Source organism: Wasmannia auropunctata, unplaced genomic scaffold, assembly GCF_000956235.1.
Source record: "Wasmannia auropunctata unplaced genomic scaffold, wasmannia.A_1.0 LD336116.1, whole genome shotgun sequence".
In the NCBI taxonomy this organism is placed as follows: Eukaryota; Metazoa; Arthropoda; class Insecta; order Hymenoptera; family Formicidae; genus Wasmannia; species Wasmannia auropunctata.
This window is the reverse complement of record NW_012026774.1, coordinates 539,389-558,095: the sequence shown is the minus strand read 5'-3', so window position 1 is coordinate 558,095 and position 18,707 is coordinate 539,389. Positions and strand designations below refer to the sequence as shown.

At 36.5% G+C, this 18,707-nt stretch overlaps 2 protein-coding genes across 4 annotated transcripts in view; both read left to right on the top strand.

Moving 5' to 3' along the window:
• The first annotated feature begins 957 nt into the window (after window positions 1-957).
• On the top strand, window positions 958-1,753 carry LOC105449620 (cytochrome b-c1 complex subunit 8-like). Its single transcript, XM_011688954.1, has 3 exons — window positions 958-1,068; window positions 1,255-1,417; window positions 1,538-1,753. Exons 2-3 carry the CDS (start codon window positions 1,264-1,266, stop codon window positions 1,630-1,632), a joined length of 249 nt encoding a protein of 82 aa, XP_011687256.1. The 5' UTR covers window positions 958-1,068; window positions 1,255-1,263; the 3' UTR covers window positions 1,633-1,753.
• A 111-nt stretch (window positions 1,754-1,864) lies between these two features.
• The window catches only part of LOC105449211 (epidermal growth factor receptor kinase substrate 8-like), a 21,721-nt gene continuing 4,878 nt past the window's right edge, over window positions 1,865-18,707 (top strand). The window contains exons 1-6 of one of the 3 annotated variants that reach the window (XM_011688446.1): window positions 1,865-3,078; window positions 14,836-14,912; window positions 15,350-15,582; window positions 15,929-16,268; window positions 16,514-17,730; window positions 17,885-18,002. In XM_011688446.1, coding sequence (XP_011686748.1) covers window positions 14,870-14,912; window positions 15,350-15,582; window positions 15,929-16,268; window positions 16,514-17,730; window positions 17,885-18,002 — 1,951 coding nt within the window. In that variant the 5' untranslated portion in view covers window positions 1,865-3,078; window positions 14,836-14,869. Of the gene's footprint in view, window positions 3,079-14,835; window positions 14,913-15,349; window positions 15,583-15,928; window positions 16,269-16,510; window positions 17,731-17,884; window positions 18,003-18,707 lie in introns of all 3 variants that reach the window. The other 2 variants (XM_011688276.1, XM_011688367.1) reach the window with 2 other exon arrangements.

The window sequence follows — 18,707 nt, the reverse complement described above, 5'->3', positions numbered from 1 at the left end:
CAAACGCGACGAAAATGCATCCTCGTTACGCTGCAGGGCAGGTCACTTTCACTCCACGACGAGTACCGTATACGTACGTCTTCTTTGTACTCGCAAAATGGGTAATATTTGACGTGACGAAGAAACAACGTTTATTTATGAAATAGCAACTAAAATTTTTTCTCGAAATCGCAATAAACTTCAATCGATATTAGCTATTACTTATATAATGAACCTTGCTTAAATTCGCATTGATCACTTGTTGGAATTGTTAAATGCGATTGGTCAATTATCTCTTTGTCCAATTTCTAGCTGCAATGGGACGGCACTCTAAGTAAGGTTCGAATCTTCGCTAAGTGGGGTTTGAGTCTCCGCTAAGTGGAGTTCGATGCGCGCGCGCTATAAGTGCAGCGGGAGAATAAATTCAATAAATCTTCGCTAAAATGTGGTTCGAGTCTCTGCTAAGTAAAGTTCAAGTTGGTTCGAATCTTCGCTAAGTGGGGTTTGAGTCTCCGCTAAGTGGGGATTGTGCGCACGCGCTATAAGTGCAGCGGGAAAAAATGTGTTGGATTCGAGTTGGTTCGAGTCTCCGCTAAGTGGGGTTTGAGCCTGATGCTCCTCTGAAATATAAAATTTGAATTTAGTGGAGACTCGAATTCCACTTAGCGAAGACTCGAACCAACTCGGACTTTACTTAGCGGAGACTCGAACCCAACTTAGCAGAGACTCGGACCACATTTTAACTATTGAATTTATTCTCCCGCTGCACTTATAGCGCGCGCGCATTCAAATCCCACTTAGCGGAGACTCAAATCCCACTTAGCGAAGATTCGAATCTCACTTAGGGTGTCGTGTCGTCCCATGGCAGATTGATTGGTTATACGCAATATACGCGTCACGTGAAAAATCTCTGCCATGGGACGACGGTGACGACACCCTGAGGAGCACTCGGATAGGAATCTGAATACATCTTTGGACACGTAGTACTCTCTCTAACCACCAGATGGCACACTTTACGAAAGTCTATGGAAAATCAGGAGAATCGATTGTAAAAATATCACGACACTTTTCTTACGTGTGCGGTGTGCTGTGAGTATAGAAAATTACATAATTATTTCATATTCTCCGACTTTGTTTTGTATTTTATTGAAACTTTTGAAATTTAAGTTTGGAATATTGAGAAACGTTTTCAAACAACTTCGTTTATATGAGATACGATAATATGAGATTGGTTATGTTCTGTTGAATATGTCGTAACAACTACGTATTTTGCAGACTTTAGCCATGGGGAAGCAATTTGGAAATCTTGCTAAAATCAATGGCGTCGTCTTCTTTCGACTCAGTCCGTACGAGCAGAAAGCTTTCAAAGGAATAATATCCGAAGGTGTACCAAACACCATTCGCCGCATCCAAGGCAGCATATTTCGCGTTACTCCTTGTAAGCATAATTAGTAATTATATACATATATATATATATATAATATATATATATATATATATATAAAATAAAGACATTTATTTCATAATTTAACATTTTAATGGATAATTCTTGTTGCAGTTTTCATATTTTCTTATTTGCTCGTGAATTGGGCGAAAGAGGAGAACCATGCCCTTTCTCGCAAAAATCCCAAGGACTATGAAAATGATACGTGAATATAGGTGATTAAATTTCTAGTTAACACTTAGTTTTTATTGTGAAATACTACGTAATCTTATCTTTAATTCTAAAGATAAGAGTAAAAGAAACAATATTATATAAAAATTAATACATGTATTTGGAAATTTTTTGAATTTCCTTATCAACTTATTGCTTTCCTCTTTTGAAGGATATGTAAACGTATGAAAGATAATGCGAATCATAAAATATTTTATTTAATACATTAAACTAATTAAACAAAATATTTTTAAGCCTTATACATATAAACAATACATATTATATAAGAATGTAAAAGTACATTCTATATACAGTGAATTTAATTGTTTACAAGGCTTATAAATATTCTTTTTTCAATTAAAATTCATATAAAAATATTTATATGAAGTCTATAACATAACCAACTAGACAAATAGTCAAATGTGAACAGTTATACAAGATTAACAAAATCTGTTACAATTTATTTAGATTCAAATTCGTTGAATTAGTTTTTCATATTTACTTAATTTTTGAATCTATAAATTTTAAATTGAAACAATTTCCCTTTTTACATTGATGCTTAACTAAGCATCTATAAACTCTCTTTTGTACTAAATTTATAAATGCCATTTCTCTCCAAAGTAATGATAACCTGTTCTCCCATTGTGTGCCATTTCAGAATTTTTGTTATTGATTAAAACAATTGGAAGATTTGTCGTTACGATATTATATATGCGCATTGTTAAATTGACCATCACTTGGTCAATTAAACTGCAGTATTCTCAACAGGTATTTTTTCCATCTTCTCTCTCAATAAGTTACATTCTTTATAGTTTCCCTTTGCAACAGTCGGTTCTATTGGTCTTCGAATTTCTTCGTCTCTCTCATGGTGCATATACGGTGCAACTTCATTCACTCTACCTACATAATGATTAACGTAAATATCGATATATCTGTTATTCCGACTAAATTCACAGTTTTAATTATTCGTGTTATTTCATTTTCGTTAAAAATAAAAGTTGAAAAGATAAAAACATGTTTGCAAAAATTATGGAAAAGTACGAATTGGCCGCGATGAAATTCGACGTCGTGGTATTTGACGTACGATCCTGAAGCATCGTGGCGAAGATTGCCGATTCGAACGGGCCCGATCGCCATTTCGGTCTCATGGCGTTCGACCAATGGCACGTCGCGTTACCCTGCGGCGAAGTGTGGCGCACCTGAGACAGGTAACGACGGTGTGAGCCGCGAGGTGCGACGACGGTAGTCGGTACGTCGAATGTGGATTACGATAGAATTAGTCGCCGGAGTATTCGCGGTCGAGCATGTTCGGGACGTAGCTCCGCTGCTCGTTTCTCTGTCGCCTCGGGATCGAGCTTCCCTCTCCCCCCGGCTCTCAGCCTGTTCCGTCACCGTCTCTTGGTGTGCGTGCGCGTGCAGTGCATTGTGAAAAATTTGTAAATAAGGTAAGCGATCCCGTTTGTCGCGCGCTCTCGCTTGTACAACTACGAGGCTACGAGAGACTGTTTCGTGCTCTCGTCCTCTCCTCTCCTCTCCTCTCCTCTTCTCGACTGACGCAAATCTCGCGTCGAGATGTCGAAAGGAACATGATACTCCGGAAATTGTACGAAGGAGCGCGAGGCGGAGGCCGTTGTAATGCTCGAAGCCGCACCGTTGCAACGTCGCGACTCGCGCCGAGGCCGAGGCGAATCGTTTGGTGTCTGGTCGCGCACACCTGTTGCCACCGTCCTCCGTAGCGTGCATGGCCGCGTTTTGCGCCTGACCTGGCCTGGCCTGCGACCGACGAGGGCGACGAGAGGAGACGCACGCAGACGCACGGCAGATAAAAAATCGTGCTGACGAAAGGCACGCGCGCGCGCGCGCGCGCGCGACCGCGACCGCGACCGCATACGCGCTGGATCAACCTGGACGCGCCGCACTCGCTGGCGTTGCATTTTAACTTCGAATCACGTCATCGACGTGAAATTCGTAATAGTCGCGAGTACTACGCAATAGGAGAAGTGTATATTTAAACAAAATCCAAGTAGGGGACAAAGTTGAATTTTATTCGCTCGGATCGCAGCTTACAAATGACTTGAATCCGTATCGCGTCATCGACACAAAATTTGGAGTATCGTAAAAAGAGATGTACGATCGAAACCGAGTGAAGGACATAAAATTAACGCTTTCTGTACGCTGACGTTCCGTTTTAACTCCGCATCCATTGATGCGAAATTTGTAGCACGAGACTTTCATACAACCGGAGATGTGCAAATATTCCGAGTCGAAAGAAAAAAAGAATAGAATCTTTCGATATTTTGTTTGCTAGTATGGCGCGTTTTAAAAACTTGCGAATCTGACGCAAAGTTATATTAAGTGAAGCTGAAAAGGACGAGAGGATTCGTTACCTTAAACCGCGTTTTATATCGAAATTATAAATTGAAATTTTAATTTCAAAGAGAAGAAATTTAGATTACGAATGTATAGGGTTGTACAAATACTTAAAACTGAAGATGACAACAAAGCTAATTTGATTTACCTTGATACTGTATGAATCATAAATGTGAATCATATACGTCTTGTTTTACATATAACTTAAGTACTCGAAGATAGGTAATATCTCTCTTCATTGTCCTAACGCTTCGGAAAATAACTCGATTATTTAATATTTTTATACATTAAAGATCACCTGTGACAGGTAAATTCTATCCGAATAGTAAATAGTGTATACGAATAATCGGATTCGATTACCGATTTCCGGCGACATTAAAACTATAGGAATTTCAGGACTGGCGAACTACGCGAGGCGCAATTAATTAATTGATAATCGAAAAATGCTATTAAAAGACTGAATTTCTCATTGGACGATACGGGGTCTTGATTGTCGGATAATTCATTGTATCTAGATCACGTCTTGATTTCTCTAGAGTCTCTATCGTGCTTCTTGACTAAAATATTAAATAAAACATGCATGCATTTATATAATCAGCTAAAATCATTTTTATATATAAATTTATATATAAAATTATTTATTAGTTTTTGTTACCTATAGAAGCTTGATTATAATTGACAACCAAAATAACTATATTATCTCAATTACACTTTCATAAGTAGTAGTTTTTATTAAATGTACATATGAAATTTCTGCGAAAATTGTACTACTTTACTGGGAAAATACTCTCCATATCATCTTAAAATTGTAAAAATTATTTTTTTGTATACGCACGCACGTATACGCACAGGAACAATAATGACACACGCTATCTATATCGGGCGCGCGCGACATTGATCACTGTATATAACCATTGTGATTTCGATTCGCTAATTCTTATCGGGCTTTCATTATCGTAATCTGATGATTCACCAACCTTTGATCATCCTCATTTTAGTCTATCTACCAATTGTAAAACGCGCAATCTCCATTCCCTTATCCGCGATCTATAAGCTTTTAATTAAATTCAAATTGCAGTTTCACTCGTAACTCTATGTATCTATTATCTATGTATAAATAATGGTTATATACAAGTAATATATACATAGAATATAACTTGATTATACAGCTATAATTTAATTCTATGTTATTCAAAATTAAACTTGGAATGTAAAAATAAATTACGGCAATCATATACGGTGAATATCGATCCCATGAAGACAAGTTGCATATAATTACACGTTCGAACATCCTTCCTGTTCTTTATAGAATAGTCTTTTTTTTTGTCTCTTTACATTTTTTCAAATATAACATATAAATCGTGTCAAGTATTCCTCTTGAGAGATGACGTCATCGCGTTTGTTAAGACTAAGAAGCGATAGTTGGACGTACAGCATCTCGTAAAGAAGGATCGGTAGTCTCGGAGTATCCGTAGCTCGGAGCCACACGAGAAATCGTAATGTCGGCGCCTTTTCATTGAGCAGGTATAAGTGCACGACGGACGTGTGTCTCGTAAGGCGAGAAGAGCAATAAACATCTCCGCAAGTTCCCCGTTAGGTCTCGGCTCCCCGCCCGTGACATTTACGAGCTGCATTCCTGTCGCGGCACGACTGTATTGTTCGTCTTTAATCGGCGTAATGGCGCGCATAATCGTTGTCGAGTCCTTTCTCGCAAAATTCTTATCTCGAATATGCGAAAACATTCGAGTACGTCATATTATTGCGGAGGTCGCGTGCATGCGTTATTTACATTCGATCGAACATGCGCATCGTCGTCTCGTCGTCGTCGACATCAGGCAAAAATCTTTAAACAATCGACGTGGATAAATTTCAATCTCTGCACCGCGCCAGGAGAAAATACACCGGCCGGCGTACTGCGATCCGATCGAACTTATCCAAGTCGTCGTCTTTAGCATCCCACTGTCGAACGACACCTGTAATTCACACCTACGAAATGCCTACGTGATCTCCCACGTGAGCCCAATGATGTCGTGACACGGATCATGAATGCTTATTATTGACTACACATGGATAGATTCTCGTCCTTTCGAGTACCGTCAATGCAGAATTTATTCTCGAAACACGACACTTGTGTGTGTTAAATAATGAATTTAGATAAATATTCCGAGGAACTCTCATTTAATTATCCTAAATCGATATTGCTGATAAATTGAGAATATTCTAATGCAATATTTGAATATTCCCTTTGATGAAAGCAAATAAAAGTTTACAATAAAAGTTAGTAATTTTATTCGTGCTTTAGAATTGCATTTTTTTAAATATTTTAACAGAAAATTTAGAGAATGACCAAAGTATTCTAATTTTATTTATACTAATTTAATTAAATGTATCAAATGTAATGCAAAGTAGTTTCGAAACATATTTTTGTCTTGATTTCGTGTGTTGTTTGTCTGTAATATCGTCCTGATTTCTCAGTCTAGCGTACGTGTGGAAAATGTAGTTTCACGTAGCAGTAGTTTGTTGACCTCCTAGTACATCTGTGATTCCGTGACATACATTGCGAATATTTATCGACTTCGTATCCATTAGTGTAATTTTTTATATATTACCTGTCTGGATATCGAGAAATCTTACAACTTTTTAGTTCTCTATAAGCTTTATTTTTATAATTTTTATTATAATTTATTTTAATTATAATTAGTGTATTTTTTTCTCTTTGCAAATTGATTATTTCAATACGTTTCATATTATATAACTCATTTAGGACACATTACATAAGTCACGTAGCAAATATATCTTTCTCACTGGGCAGCTTTGGCAAATCGTTTTGCTATGCGCGGAAATTAATTAACGTTGATTTTCATTTTTATTACACCTGTCAGAGCAACGTAAAAAATAAGTACATATCTACTTATTTTCTAACTAACGTCTAGTTGAGTCAAATCAATTGTTTGCTGAAAACTTCCAAGTATGCATGCATTCCTCGCGAAATTGTAAACGTAAAGCTTTTACGTTTCTGCAGACGTAACGTTGCAAGAAAGAGAGAGGGAGGGGGTAGGAAGAAAGGTACAAGTGCAAGTTATGTTTGCCATTGTGAAAAATTGCTTTAAATGCAATTTTATAATTTTGTTGGCCTCCTTTTCCGCCTGCGGGCTTCGCTATCTCGAAAATGTTGTTACATGCACTCGCCATACGGGCGTTGCATTCCATGTGAGCGTTTTTTCGAATGATTGTTTACGTTTGTGAACGAATCCTTTTCACATTAATGCGATAACCCTCGCGATTGCACATACTACATACGTGCATCACTTAAATATGCCGCTACGTCCGAGCGAAAAGTAATTTTCTATCGTCTGCGAATTCTGACACCTTTGACAAATTGATTTCGAAATGCATTTGTGCGATTATAGAGTGTATATGTGAAAATCAATATTAAACACAAATAGGTGTACCTATGTGTACACAGGTATATACTTTTATTATATATTACCTATAGTAAATTCTTGCTAATTGATCAACTCACGTGAGATAAATTAACATTATAAAGCTAGTGTTCTTTATAATTATAACTTTATAACAAAATATTTGATATTATTATTTCTTGAATAAAATTATTATGAAAGGCCATATAGATAGAACTGTGCGCGAGATCTATACTACAAGTTTATTAAACTCCAGCTTGCACCTTTAAACGCGATGAAAATTGGCGTAAAGAATACAATTAAAATTAATATTCTTTCTCTCTATATATAATTATATTGAGTGATCTCGAATCAACGGGATTAAACGTACCATGCTATACAAATTAGATACGTTCGACAAACAGATGATCGAGCGTAAGAATGGAATTGATCCTTAACGATTAATCAGTCGATATAGGCGAACCGAGCAGTCGAGTGAAAAGTTTAAATTCGCGCCGCGCACGATTCGGTCCATTCACTGCAAAACTCGTTTGCAACAAGACGCGAACAGATCGCCGTAGGTATGCGAGGTGCATTGGTAACTTTCTTTCTACTTTTTCATCACTCATATAGGCGGTCACGTCCGCAATGTATTTACTTTCAACGTGTCTTACCGGCACAGTCGGCGTGCTAATCTTCTACGGATGTATGAGAGTGGAACGGCTAAAGTTTCATTTGAGTTCCGTGTGAAAATATCGTTTATGCAAGGCTATTCTTCCACCAAATCGACGTGATTTTATTTTAAAAAAATTCCTTTTCAAAGATAACGTTACGTATTATTATGCTCTTATAAAATATTAAACAATGTGTTTAAATAAATAAACAATAATCGATTTTTATTAATGAATATTGGCATAATGTCGAATTGTTTCTGTAAGCAATTGTAACTGATTGTATATGAGCTATTACTATACTGAAAATTTTCCACGCTTTATGCGATTTGCATGCGCATCCTACATGCGTCCTGTATACAAAGTTAACATATCTTGACGATCATCATTAAGTAATAATTGCGAAATATTCAAGGAGAATGACATAATATTCATGCACGATTGCTTTGTATTTGTATCGCAATAGTCGCGATAATACTGCTGCTTAAAAAGTGACAACTGCAGTAAGTAAATGTATTTAGAAAATTTTATGAGCTGTTGCACATAACGAAATACAATCAAGAGTTCGATAATGACGACATAAGAATCATAAATATTCATCAACGATATATCGATGTTGATAGAATGCTATGGGCAATATGCGATATTCGTCGCGTGAACAGTTACAGTTGCATGTACCGGTGCCTTTTTCGATTCACGTTTTCTTCGATTTGCATACATGCCTATTGACCTGTAAAATCGCCGCGCGGCTGTGCCCCAGTAATATATACAAAAAATAAAAATTAGCGCGATAATATTACATGAGTTTCGAATGCACTGCACAAACGAAATTGTTGGACAAATGTAAAGGAAAGGTTGAAACACGTGCGGAGATAATGATGTCTTTATGATTTCGGTGAGTTTAATTTTTCACAATAATTACGTTGGAGAAACACCGATAATTTTTGCATATTTATGCAAATCAATTTTACTGATATCTTTTTATAATTATTGTAATTAGTTGTAATTATGTTGTAAATATCACGATACTGTATAATCTATATAAAGAAAAAACGGAGAAACATTGACGGTTAAACATTTACGAAAACGATAGCGTAGCGAAAACATATTTACGTAATGTGAAAATTTAAAAATTTATTAATTTGAAGAGATGAAAGTAGAGAGAAGCAGAAAGATAGAGACGGATCATAATCGAGACATTCTCCCGGATTACGTTTTCCCGAGCGCGCGATGTAACATGCGCACGTGTATGTATATCCAGACATAATTGCGGCTCGTGCTGCATTCCCGAGGCCAATTCTTGAGGTGCGCCGTTGGACTTCAATAAACCTCAATTTTATAAAGGAACGGCATGCGCGAGAAGTAACATCCTCGGTTTGTCCGTACTGCAGAGAAATGCAAGAATATATATACACATATTATATACATATGTATATATAAATCCAAAACATTTTTCTCTTTGGAAGAGATAGAATTAACAAATAAAAAATTATATAAAAATTATTTGAAATCTTTAGACTCAACTTATTTTATAATTTGTGGAGTTCATTTCGTTGAAACATTATAACGATGTTTCAGCTTATTTTTCTCTACTTCTCAGATAATTACTTATTACCTATTACGAAATATTCTGTTAAATAAAAATGGAATCGTATAACGGAAAGATGGATGAGGATGCATTTTCCGAAGTTAATCGTGTCGCCGCGTTTAATTTGCAGTCTTTTTAACACGATATATCGTATCGCGTCAAGCCACCTCTTATCTATCAAGTTTTGCATCCCGGTACCAATACCGCGGAAAATACGGAATTTATTCCTTCGTTAACGGAACGTCCGTGTGTATCGTGGATATAAAGTGCATCGTAAAATGTGCATCATCTCGATGTTTATCATCGTGCTCGCGCTCGCACACACGAGCAACAAAATACTTGCTCGCATTCCCTTCCGTCGCCAGTGCGTGGAACATCTCGAGCATGTCTAAGGTTGTTAACCCATTGGCATGGGCGAAAATTACGGTTTAGAGTTTTCCGCTTTGTACATGAAAAACTTGATGCAAATGAGTGAAAATAGAACATTGCGCGAAAAATTTTACGAACTATTACAATATTTTATTTTTAGCGATAAATATAATCAATAAAATTCACGTTCTTTACTTTTTAAAATTAAATTGAAAGAATTGTCATGTGCAATTGTTGAATAAAAATTTGAAAAATATTCAAAGGATTGTTATAAAAAAGAGAAAGAGAGAGAGAGAGAGAGAGAGAGAGAGAGAGAGAGAGAGAGAGAGAGGTGATAAAATCTTGATTTGTATAAAATGAATTTGTATATTTGCTGCTCTTTTACAATACGATTGGACAAAAAATGTAGTGGTCCCAAGGTTAAATCGTTTTTAAGTGTCAAGTATATTCAAGGCTGCGAATATACGTTACCACGCATTCCATGATTGAATTTTTGTGCACGTGGGATGTGTCTGTATTCATAAATAATTATGTTTAAGACTTGTCGCGCGCAGAAGTGCATTTTTACGTACCCTTTTTATTTTTTTTTATATTTTGGACTTGTAAGTGTATCTCTTCTCGATATAAAATAATTATATTCTTGATGAATTTTAATGTAATGTCTCTTTCATATATTATTATTCCGTCTGATACAAAATTTGCTCCAATATTTATAAAGTTTTACAAAGTAATATTTTAGATATGCCAAGTTTCTGAGATATTAAATTTTACGTTCATTTCGACTTGCATACGTCGATTCGCATTCGTTTCTTTACTTGAAAGAAGAATTAAATCTATTTGAAATATTAAATCTATTTGAGGATATAAGAAGAATCTTAAAATTTAGGTATCTCGTAAGACAACTCTAGATAAGAAAATATATGATATATGAAAATTTTTTATTTTCTATATATAAAATTGAGAAAAATATCTACAAAATATATGCAGTCATTTTACATTCTAATAATTCTTTAGTTTCTAATGACTTATTCTGTATATTATATTGATTTTTGAGACTCTGCTATACCTATGTGAAAATCTAGAATTCAGAGCGTCGATGAGGAATTCTCGGCATGCAGGATCGAAACGCATTGGTAACTTTGGTCTCTTGGAGAGGCGTACCGAAGCCCACTCACCTTCTTTCCTTTTCCCTTCCCTTTTTGCCGTGACTGCTGTGTGTTAGGCCTCCGTTGAGATCCTTAGGCCAGCATTAGAACCGCGTTGCGAACAGGAATTCTTTCACGTCGAGTCGTAGCTACCTTCGGTGCGTGAGAACTCGCTGGCGAAATAGTTATATTTAATATCTTAAACGATCCGTAATTTTATTGTGCCTTTCCTTATTTTTACAATTCGTATTCCACTAGATTAATGTTAGTCTTTTTTTAAGCTTAAAACTAGAAATAAGAAAGTTAAACTTAAAATATTTGATTAAATAATATATAAAAAATAATAAAATATGTAAATATGAATTGAAATATGTGATAAAATTAAAAAGGCCATGATTATTTTAGATTTAGACTTTAAAATAAATCGAAAAAATACAATATAGTGTAGAGTTTTTAGTCTCGAGGAAAATGACTTTTAGCTATATGCTGAAAATTTAAAAACACAAAATTTGAGAGAAAGAGAGATTTATATACACAATTATTATCGTAGTTCTATCCGAGCCGAGCCAAGTACGCTTGTTGCTTTTTTTCTCATTAGCGATAATCACAGTCAAGATTAGAACAGTGTAATTTAAATAGAAAAATTCACTGATTCTTGCTTGGAAACATAAGTTATATTCAATGTAACGCTGACGATCCTAAACGCTTTTATCAGATTATCAAATCAGCTTATTTTATCGTAAATTGCGTAATACTATCAACTTGATGTGCGATATAATTCTGTGACCTAAAAAAATTCGCTGGCATATAAAATCATATGTACTTTTAATTGAATGACCAGCTACTAAAAATGACAATAATTTCTCTTTCTCAGCTCGTTGAAAATATTTTATAAAATGTCATCGTGATAATTTATCTCTGCTCGCCGGATATGGATTATGGAATCAATCCAAAATTCAAAATACTCGAAGCAATCAAAATGCGTAAGCGCGTTCTGATTATTAATTTATATCTTTCGTTCTGATTAAATCTGCGTACATTTACGTCTACGTGTTTTTGTGTATTCTTGTGTACGTTTATGCCTATTTTTATTGATATTAAATCGTAAATTACATAACTATATATACATTTATGACGATTATATATATATAATCGTCATAAATCTATTAATTTATATGTAAATTAATATAAACGAGAGTAGGTGTGGATGTTCGATACATGTGGACGAGGTTTTGTGTGAACGTCTATTAATATATATTATGATTTAATATATTATTATTTATGAAAGAAATTTTCAATGATTTTTAACATATTGTAAGTATTTTTTTACTTATACCACGCAATTATACCACGACCATTATTTCATGTAAAGAAAAGCCCATATTAACAACACTACTTATTTGTCATTGTACAAAATGGCAACCGATTGGCGTGTCTGTCACATAACAATGCTTTCTTTGCGTTCTCACGGTATCTTATCCCATCTCCGGTAAATTGGAAAATTACCTCCAACAACCTGCCGACGTCGGTGAAAGCGAATCGAAATTATTTATCATTTAACAAGAATCTCATTATTAATTCCTACATACCAGTAGATTTACGTTTATCGGCCGATTTAGCTCCTAAATCATTAAAGAATCGCAAGAATTTCGAAGCGAAACGCATGACTGCTCGCACGATTAGAAGCGCTTGTTTGCACTTTCGAAACTATAAACGGGCGCATCGAACTAAACAATTAAATCACAATTCAATGACTCGAAGAATATTTGTACACCAATAGAAACAAAGATCCACGTAAGGAGATGAAGAGAAATTTTATATAATTTTTGTATAAATCACAATTACTTTTATTTTAATTGTATTATAATTAGATTACTCATATTTCTAAATATACAATGTCTCTGCAATTATTTTTCGAGAAACTTCGAAAGTTTTATAAGCGTCTTATATTTAATACTTTAAGAATGGATTTTTATGATTTATTTTTTGGAGATTTCGTTGCGTATAAAATAAATCGCGCATAATATCGCAGGAAATGCATAATTTTTTTTCAACAAGTTCACGTAAATTCGTTAATATGACTTGATGTTATGAAAGAGTGTGTATGATGATCAATTGTCATGCTGTTACGTAAATGCGATTGACAACTCGCAGTTGTTGAATATATTTACGGAACTCATTGAAGAAATGTTTACATCCTACGTAATATCACGAGGCTCATATATATAGTAACGTGTTAAATAGAATTAATAGAATGCGTACAAAAACCTTGATTTAATACTGATTCAATACACTGCACAAAATACACATACTTATACCTGACATGAATTTTTATTATGTACAATGTGTGTCAAAATCGATAATTTATGGATTTTTTATATTATTTACGTTCTTCTCTTAATTTTTCGAATTACGCGTTTGCTTATGCGGTTAACACTACAGGAGAATGATTATAAAGGAATTTCTCTAGGAGCAAATTTAGAATTTCACATTTTTCGTACCTACATAGTTATGCAAAAACGAATCATCATCCTCGTTTCTTTTCTATCGGGAAACCATCGATGAGTCATCGAGCGTAGATTCTGTGATCTATATGATGCATCAATTTCCACATGCGACACAATAAATCTTGTTAGGTTCAGAAAATGCTCAGAAAATTAAGAAGCAAAATATTGCTACGATATCGATTTTATCACTTTGAAATTACTCATACAATATGCAAAATCTCAACGAATTATCCTTTCTTGCAATCAAATTACATGTATAAGAATTATATATTTTAATTTTAATTTTTAATGTTTTAATGAATATTTTAATATTCATACAAAAAATATATATTATAGGTATATAAAATATTTGAAACGTTGAGTAAACCATCTAAAAATCATACTTTAATTGATAATTAAATCAATCGTATAGATTATTTCCAATAAATAGAGATAATATTGTATATTACGTAAAATGTGTTACGCTAAAGAATGTGATATTTAGGAAATATTAAGACACGTTAATCGTGCGTATAAGAATCGTGTTTAATGCAACTACGAAACAGGTATAGAAGGAAGTGAAAAGTGGACGGGGCGCGCGAGTTAAACGGCAGTGCGAAGTGTTCGAACGAGTAGTGAACGATTGGCTCCATGAACGTAAAGTTTCTTCTTCGAAAATGAAGTTTAGTAAACCGGGAAGAGGAGGAGAGGGAGAAAGAAGCGCGCACAAGAATTCCAGACATGTCTGGTAAACGAATTAAACACGTTGGAATTTCACTTTGACGAGAGGCAAAGGAGCTGCTACTTTCTGTTGGCTTTCTTGAGCACCAAGTATGGCACTGCTGACCCGATAGCCGGATATACGGCACGACGTGCGACGTGCAAGTATCGACGTTGATCGTTGCTGTCATTAAGTTATTGAATCCGGTTCCCCGCGCCTGGCAACACGACAATATCCTTACAACTAATTGCACGATCCGAAATAAAAAGACGGCGAAACCGCGCGCAGGCACGCATAAATTTAAACGGACTCTCGCGAACGCAAACTCCGGAGGCCAATTAAGATTTTCGTACGCCCTTACTCGTCCGTGACGAATTATTACCTGACACATAATTCAAAGCCTCTTTTAGCGATACGTTTCGTAATGGGAACTTTGACTCCTCTGTTTCAGTTATAATCATCGCGCGCGGCACATCCTGGTTACCATGCCGTACTACAACAGTGGTCATAGTCCCGCTTACAACAAAGGTGAGCAACCTGCTCGTTTGGATTATACCGTGGAATTAAAAAGCTAATTACATTTCAGAATAAATTATCATTCGCTAATGTACCGTTTGTCTGGCAATTTCATCTGACTATCACGAATCCCTCGGAGAAAATAAAGACAGAAACTTGTTACTACTGTTGCACTATACGTATAATATAAACTCCGCCGCGAAATTGAAGCGAATAACAAATTGAACAAATTTAAATATCATTGCGCACTGTTTTCGAATGAAATAATTGAGAAAAATAGATTGAAAAAGAAAAAAACGAGATTATGCAAATTGATTAAAGAATTGAAAGAAAATTTATAACTAATCCTTTGTATTATTTCGTAAGAATAGAGAAATGAAGAGGAATTAATATATCGAAGGAAGAAATTTGTAAGTTAATTATTTAAGACGATCAGTCTCACATTTCAGATGGCGGCTCGAGTGGCCCGTCGAGCACTTCTGGCGGTCGCGCCAGCTCAGAGCCGACATATATGATGGAGCACTTGGCCACGTTCACCGTCACGAAGGAAACCGGTATTGTTTATCCGGCGGATGGTATGCGCCGCCTTCTACAGCTGGAGAAAAGCAATGGCATCTGGAGTCAAAAAATGCAGCTCCGTCTCGAACGAAACTGGGTCCTTATCATGGATAACGAAACAGGGGTAATTTTTTTTTTTTTTTTTTTTTTTTACACTGATCAGGTTCTACCGATCCGAAATACACGACCGGGGATAACATGGTTGCGGAACTTTACGACGCTTTTAATTAAATTCATACATTTTATCGCGTTTACGATCTTAAATATAAAGAACTATTACAATATCCAGGGGGCCATAATAAAGTGATGTCGTAAACGAAATTAATTGTTCGACATGGTTGAGGATTATCTATATAATTTATATCAACGTCTCGATCAATTTGTCATGTCACGCGAGAAGATTGTTACTAAGTATACGTATGTATAATTGGCAGCAATTTCATTTAACTAAGTACGATTAAAAATTTCAGGCCATCATGGAGCGGTTCCCGGCTTCCTTGATACAGGAACCAACGGCATTTACGTCGAGAGATCCCATGGAGATGTACAACAACATTTTGGTGTTCACGGTGGCCGACGATAGTGGTTCCGGCCAGCGAGCAGAGATGCACATATTCCAATGTCAAAGTGTATCGGCGCAGGACCTCGTCGAGGACCTGAAGATGCTGCAGATGGGAAAACTGGTCACGGGTAGCTCACCCCGCGGTCCTAGAGGGCACATTCCACCACCACCTGCTTTACCACCCCCGGAACCACCCTTAAACGGCGTTAACGTCAGGGAACAGGTGTCTGCTTTTAATGCGGCAAATGGTGAGTACGCAATTGTAAAGAAAAAGTAATATTTTCTATCGAAAATAACGTTGCTGACAAATTTTTATCATTAATGCAATGCAGTTGAATACAAATAGAAAACTTATGTTGAAAAATTAAAAAGTTTATGCGTTCTATTTAGTATATAATTGAAGCTCGCTGTTCTGCGCGTTTCTTAAATAGATAATAATAATTATAGCGTTATGGTATATTAAATATCTCTATGTGTGAATTTCATTCAGCAGATGGGCAAAACGATATGTCTCGAGAGGAGAACAACGACGAAGTATCGTCAACGTCGTCGGAGAAGTACGAGCGCGACGTGACGATCTTGAATCACTGTTTTGACGACATCGAAAAATTTATCGCGCGTCTGCAGCACGCAGCTGCCGCATCTCGGGAGCTAGAACGCCGACGACGTAACCGGAAGTCAAAGAAGAGAAACCTCGGTGACGGTATGCTCACGATGAGAGCAAAACCGCCGCCCGAGATGGAATTCATTGATATATTCCAAAAGTTCAAGCTTTCGTTCAACCTGCTAGCCAAGCTCAAAGCACATATCCACGATCCGAACGCGCCAGAACTCGTACACTTTCTCTTCACACCGCTCGCGCTCATCGTGGACGCCTCTCACGATACTAATTACGATCCGAATTTACCCAGTAAAGTGGTGTCACCGCTCCTTACGCGAGAAGCGGTCAATCTGCTGATAAATTGCGTCACCAGCAAGGAGACCGAGCTCTGGCATTCGTTGGGCGACACGTGGTTGATTCCACGCGATCAATGGAAAGGACACGTGCCGCCATACCATCCGATCTTTATGGACGGCTGGTCACCGGAGTATCCTATTCCCGAAGACAGGGATCACGATCATTTGGCGTCCTTATTAAACGCGGACAAACAAAAGAGGGATGAGTTACCAGAACAGCAGAACGATCCTTATTACAATCACCGCGACGTGGATGAATCGCATTACAGTAGCGATTATCTGGAGTATGAGAGCCGAGAGGAGCGTGGTGGTAACGAATACTTTGACAGGAATTATGCTCCGAGCTCAGAATTGTATGGCCGCGAGGAGAGAGTGGATCAGACCAGGGCGCATAGTGACATTTCCGTCGACTCGATTGAGAGAGCTCCCAGAGCAGCGGCAGGTATAGAGAGAGCGCAGGAGGCTTGGCTGGATGAATTGGTAGCACGCCACGCCAAAATCGTGCAAGTCACTTATCCACGGACGGCGAACAACGATAAAGAGCTCACGGTAGTCAGAGGCGAATATCTGGAGGTTCTTGACGATAGTAGGAAATGGTGGAAAGCGAGGAACTCTCGAGGGCAGGTCGCTCACGTGCCACATACCATCGTTACGCCCCACAATCCCGCTACTCATTCTGCTGACAATGACGTCTTTAACAATCCTCTATACACCAGTAGATATCCAAGGCAGGGGCACGGCTATAATTATGAGGTGAGAGTCATTAAAAGATATCAACATATTTTCGGATGAATTTATCGATGAATAATTATGGACAGTAAAAGAGAATATATGTATATGCACGTTTGTAGATAGTTAGATGCAAAAGTAGAAACATAATTATGTTGGATTGTTGTATATGTTACAGGATTCGGAGATTGAAAGAACTAGCACTAGTCCAGGTCCGGAAGCCACTCATCGAACACACGCGATTCCGCCGCCAGCTCCTGCTGATTGGGTGAGAAAGGAAAGACTTGGGAAAAAAGGTGAATTTCGGTACTTTTAAGTCATTTATCGAATTCGCGATTGTATACCTGTTATTTTTTTTTTTTTTTTTTTAATCACTTTTGAACAATTTTTGATAATTAGGAAAGTTGTCAAGTTATAAATTTCAATTTTCAATCGCCACTTATATATAAATAAGATTTCTTTAGCGATAACGAATGTCTTCCAAAATCGAAAGATGCTGTCTTGATCTGATCGTAACATTAAAGTCAATATATTATTAAATCCAACAAAGCTAATATACATAAGAGAATGCGCATCACGTTAGCCTGTAAACGAATTGTAGCATAATTAACCGTTAGATCATCGTCTAATTATTAGCATTTCAATTAGCATACTCGTGAAGGGATATTGTAATATCTGACGATTATCTTTTGAGCATGTACATATGTGAGTGTAGACTGTGTGAGCCATTCATACGATTGTAACGGGGGGACGTGGTATTCTAAGCTCTTCGCATAGCAATTATTCTAATATATGTATCGTTCATAGAGTGATACCGGTAAATTTTGTTTTTGCTCTCATCCTCCTCCTTGGAGTCAAGGCCGTTGCCTATCTCTTGCATGACCTGTAACGTTTGCAGCAAACTGCACGGTCAGGTTGTTGAAAGAGTTAATAATAAGTATGAAGAAGAATTCTAATTGCATCAAGTTATAATAATTTATTTCATATGATATGACTATTTA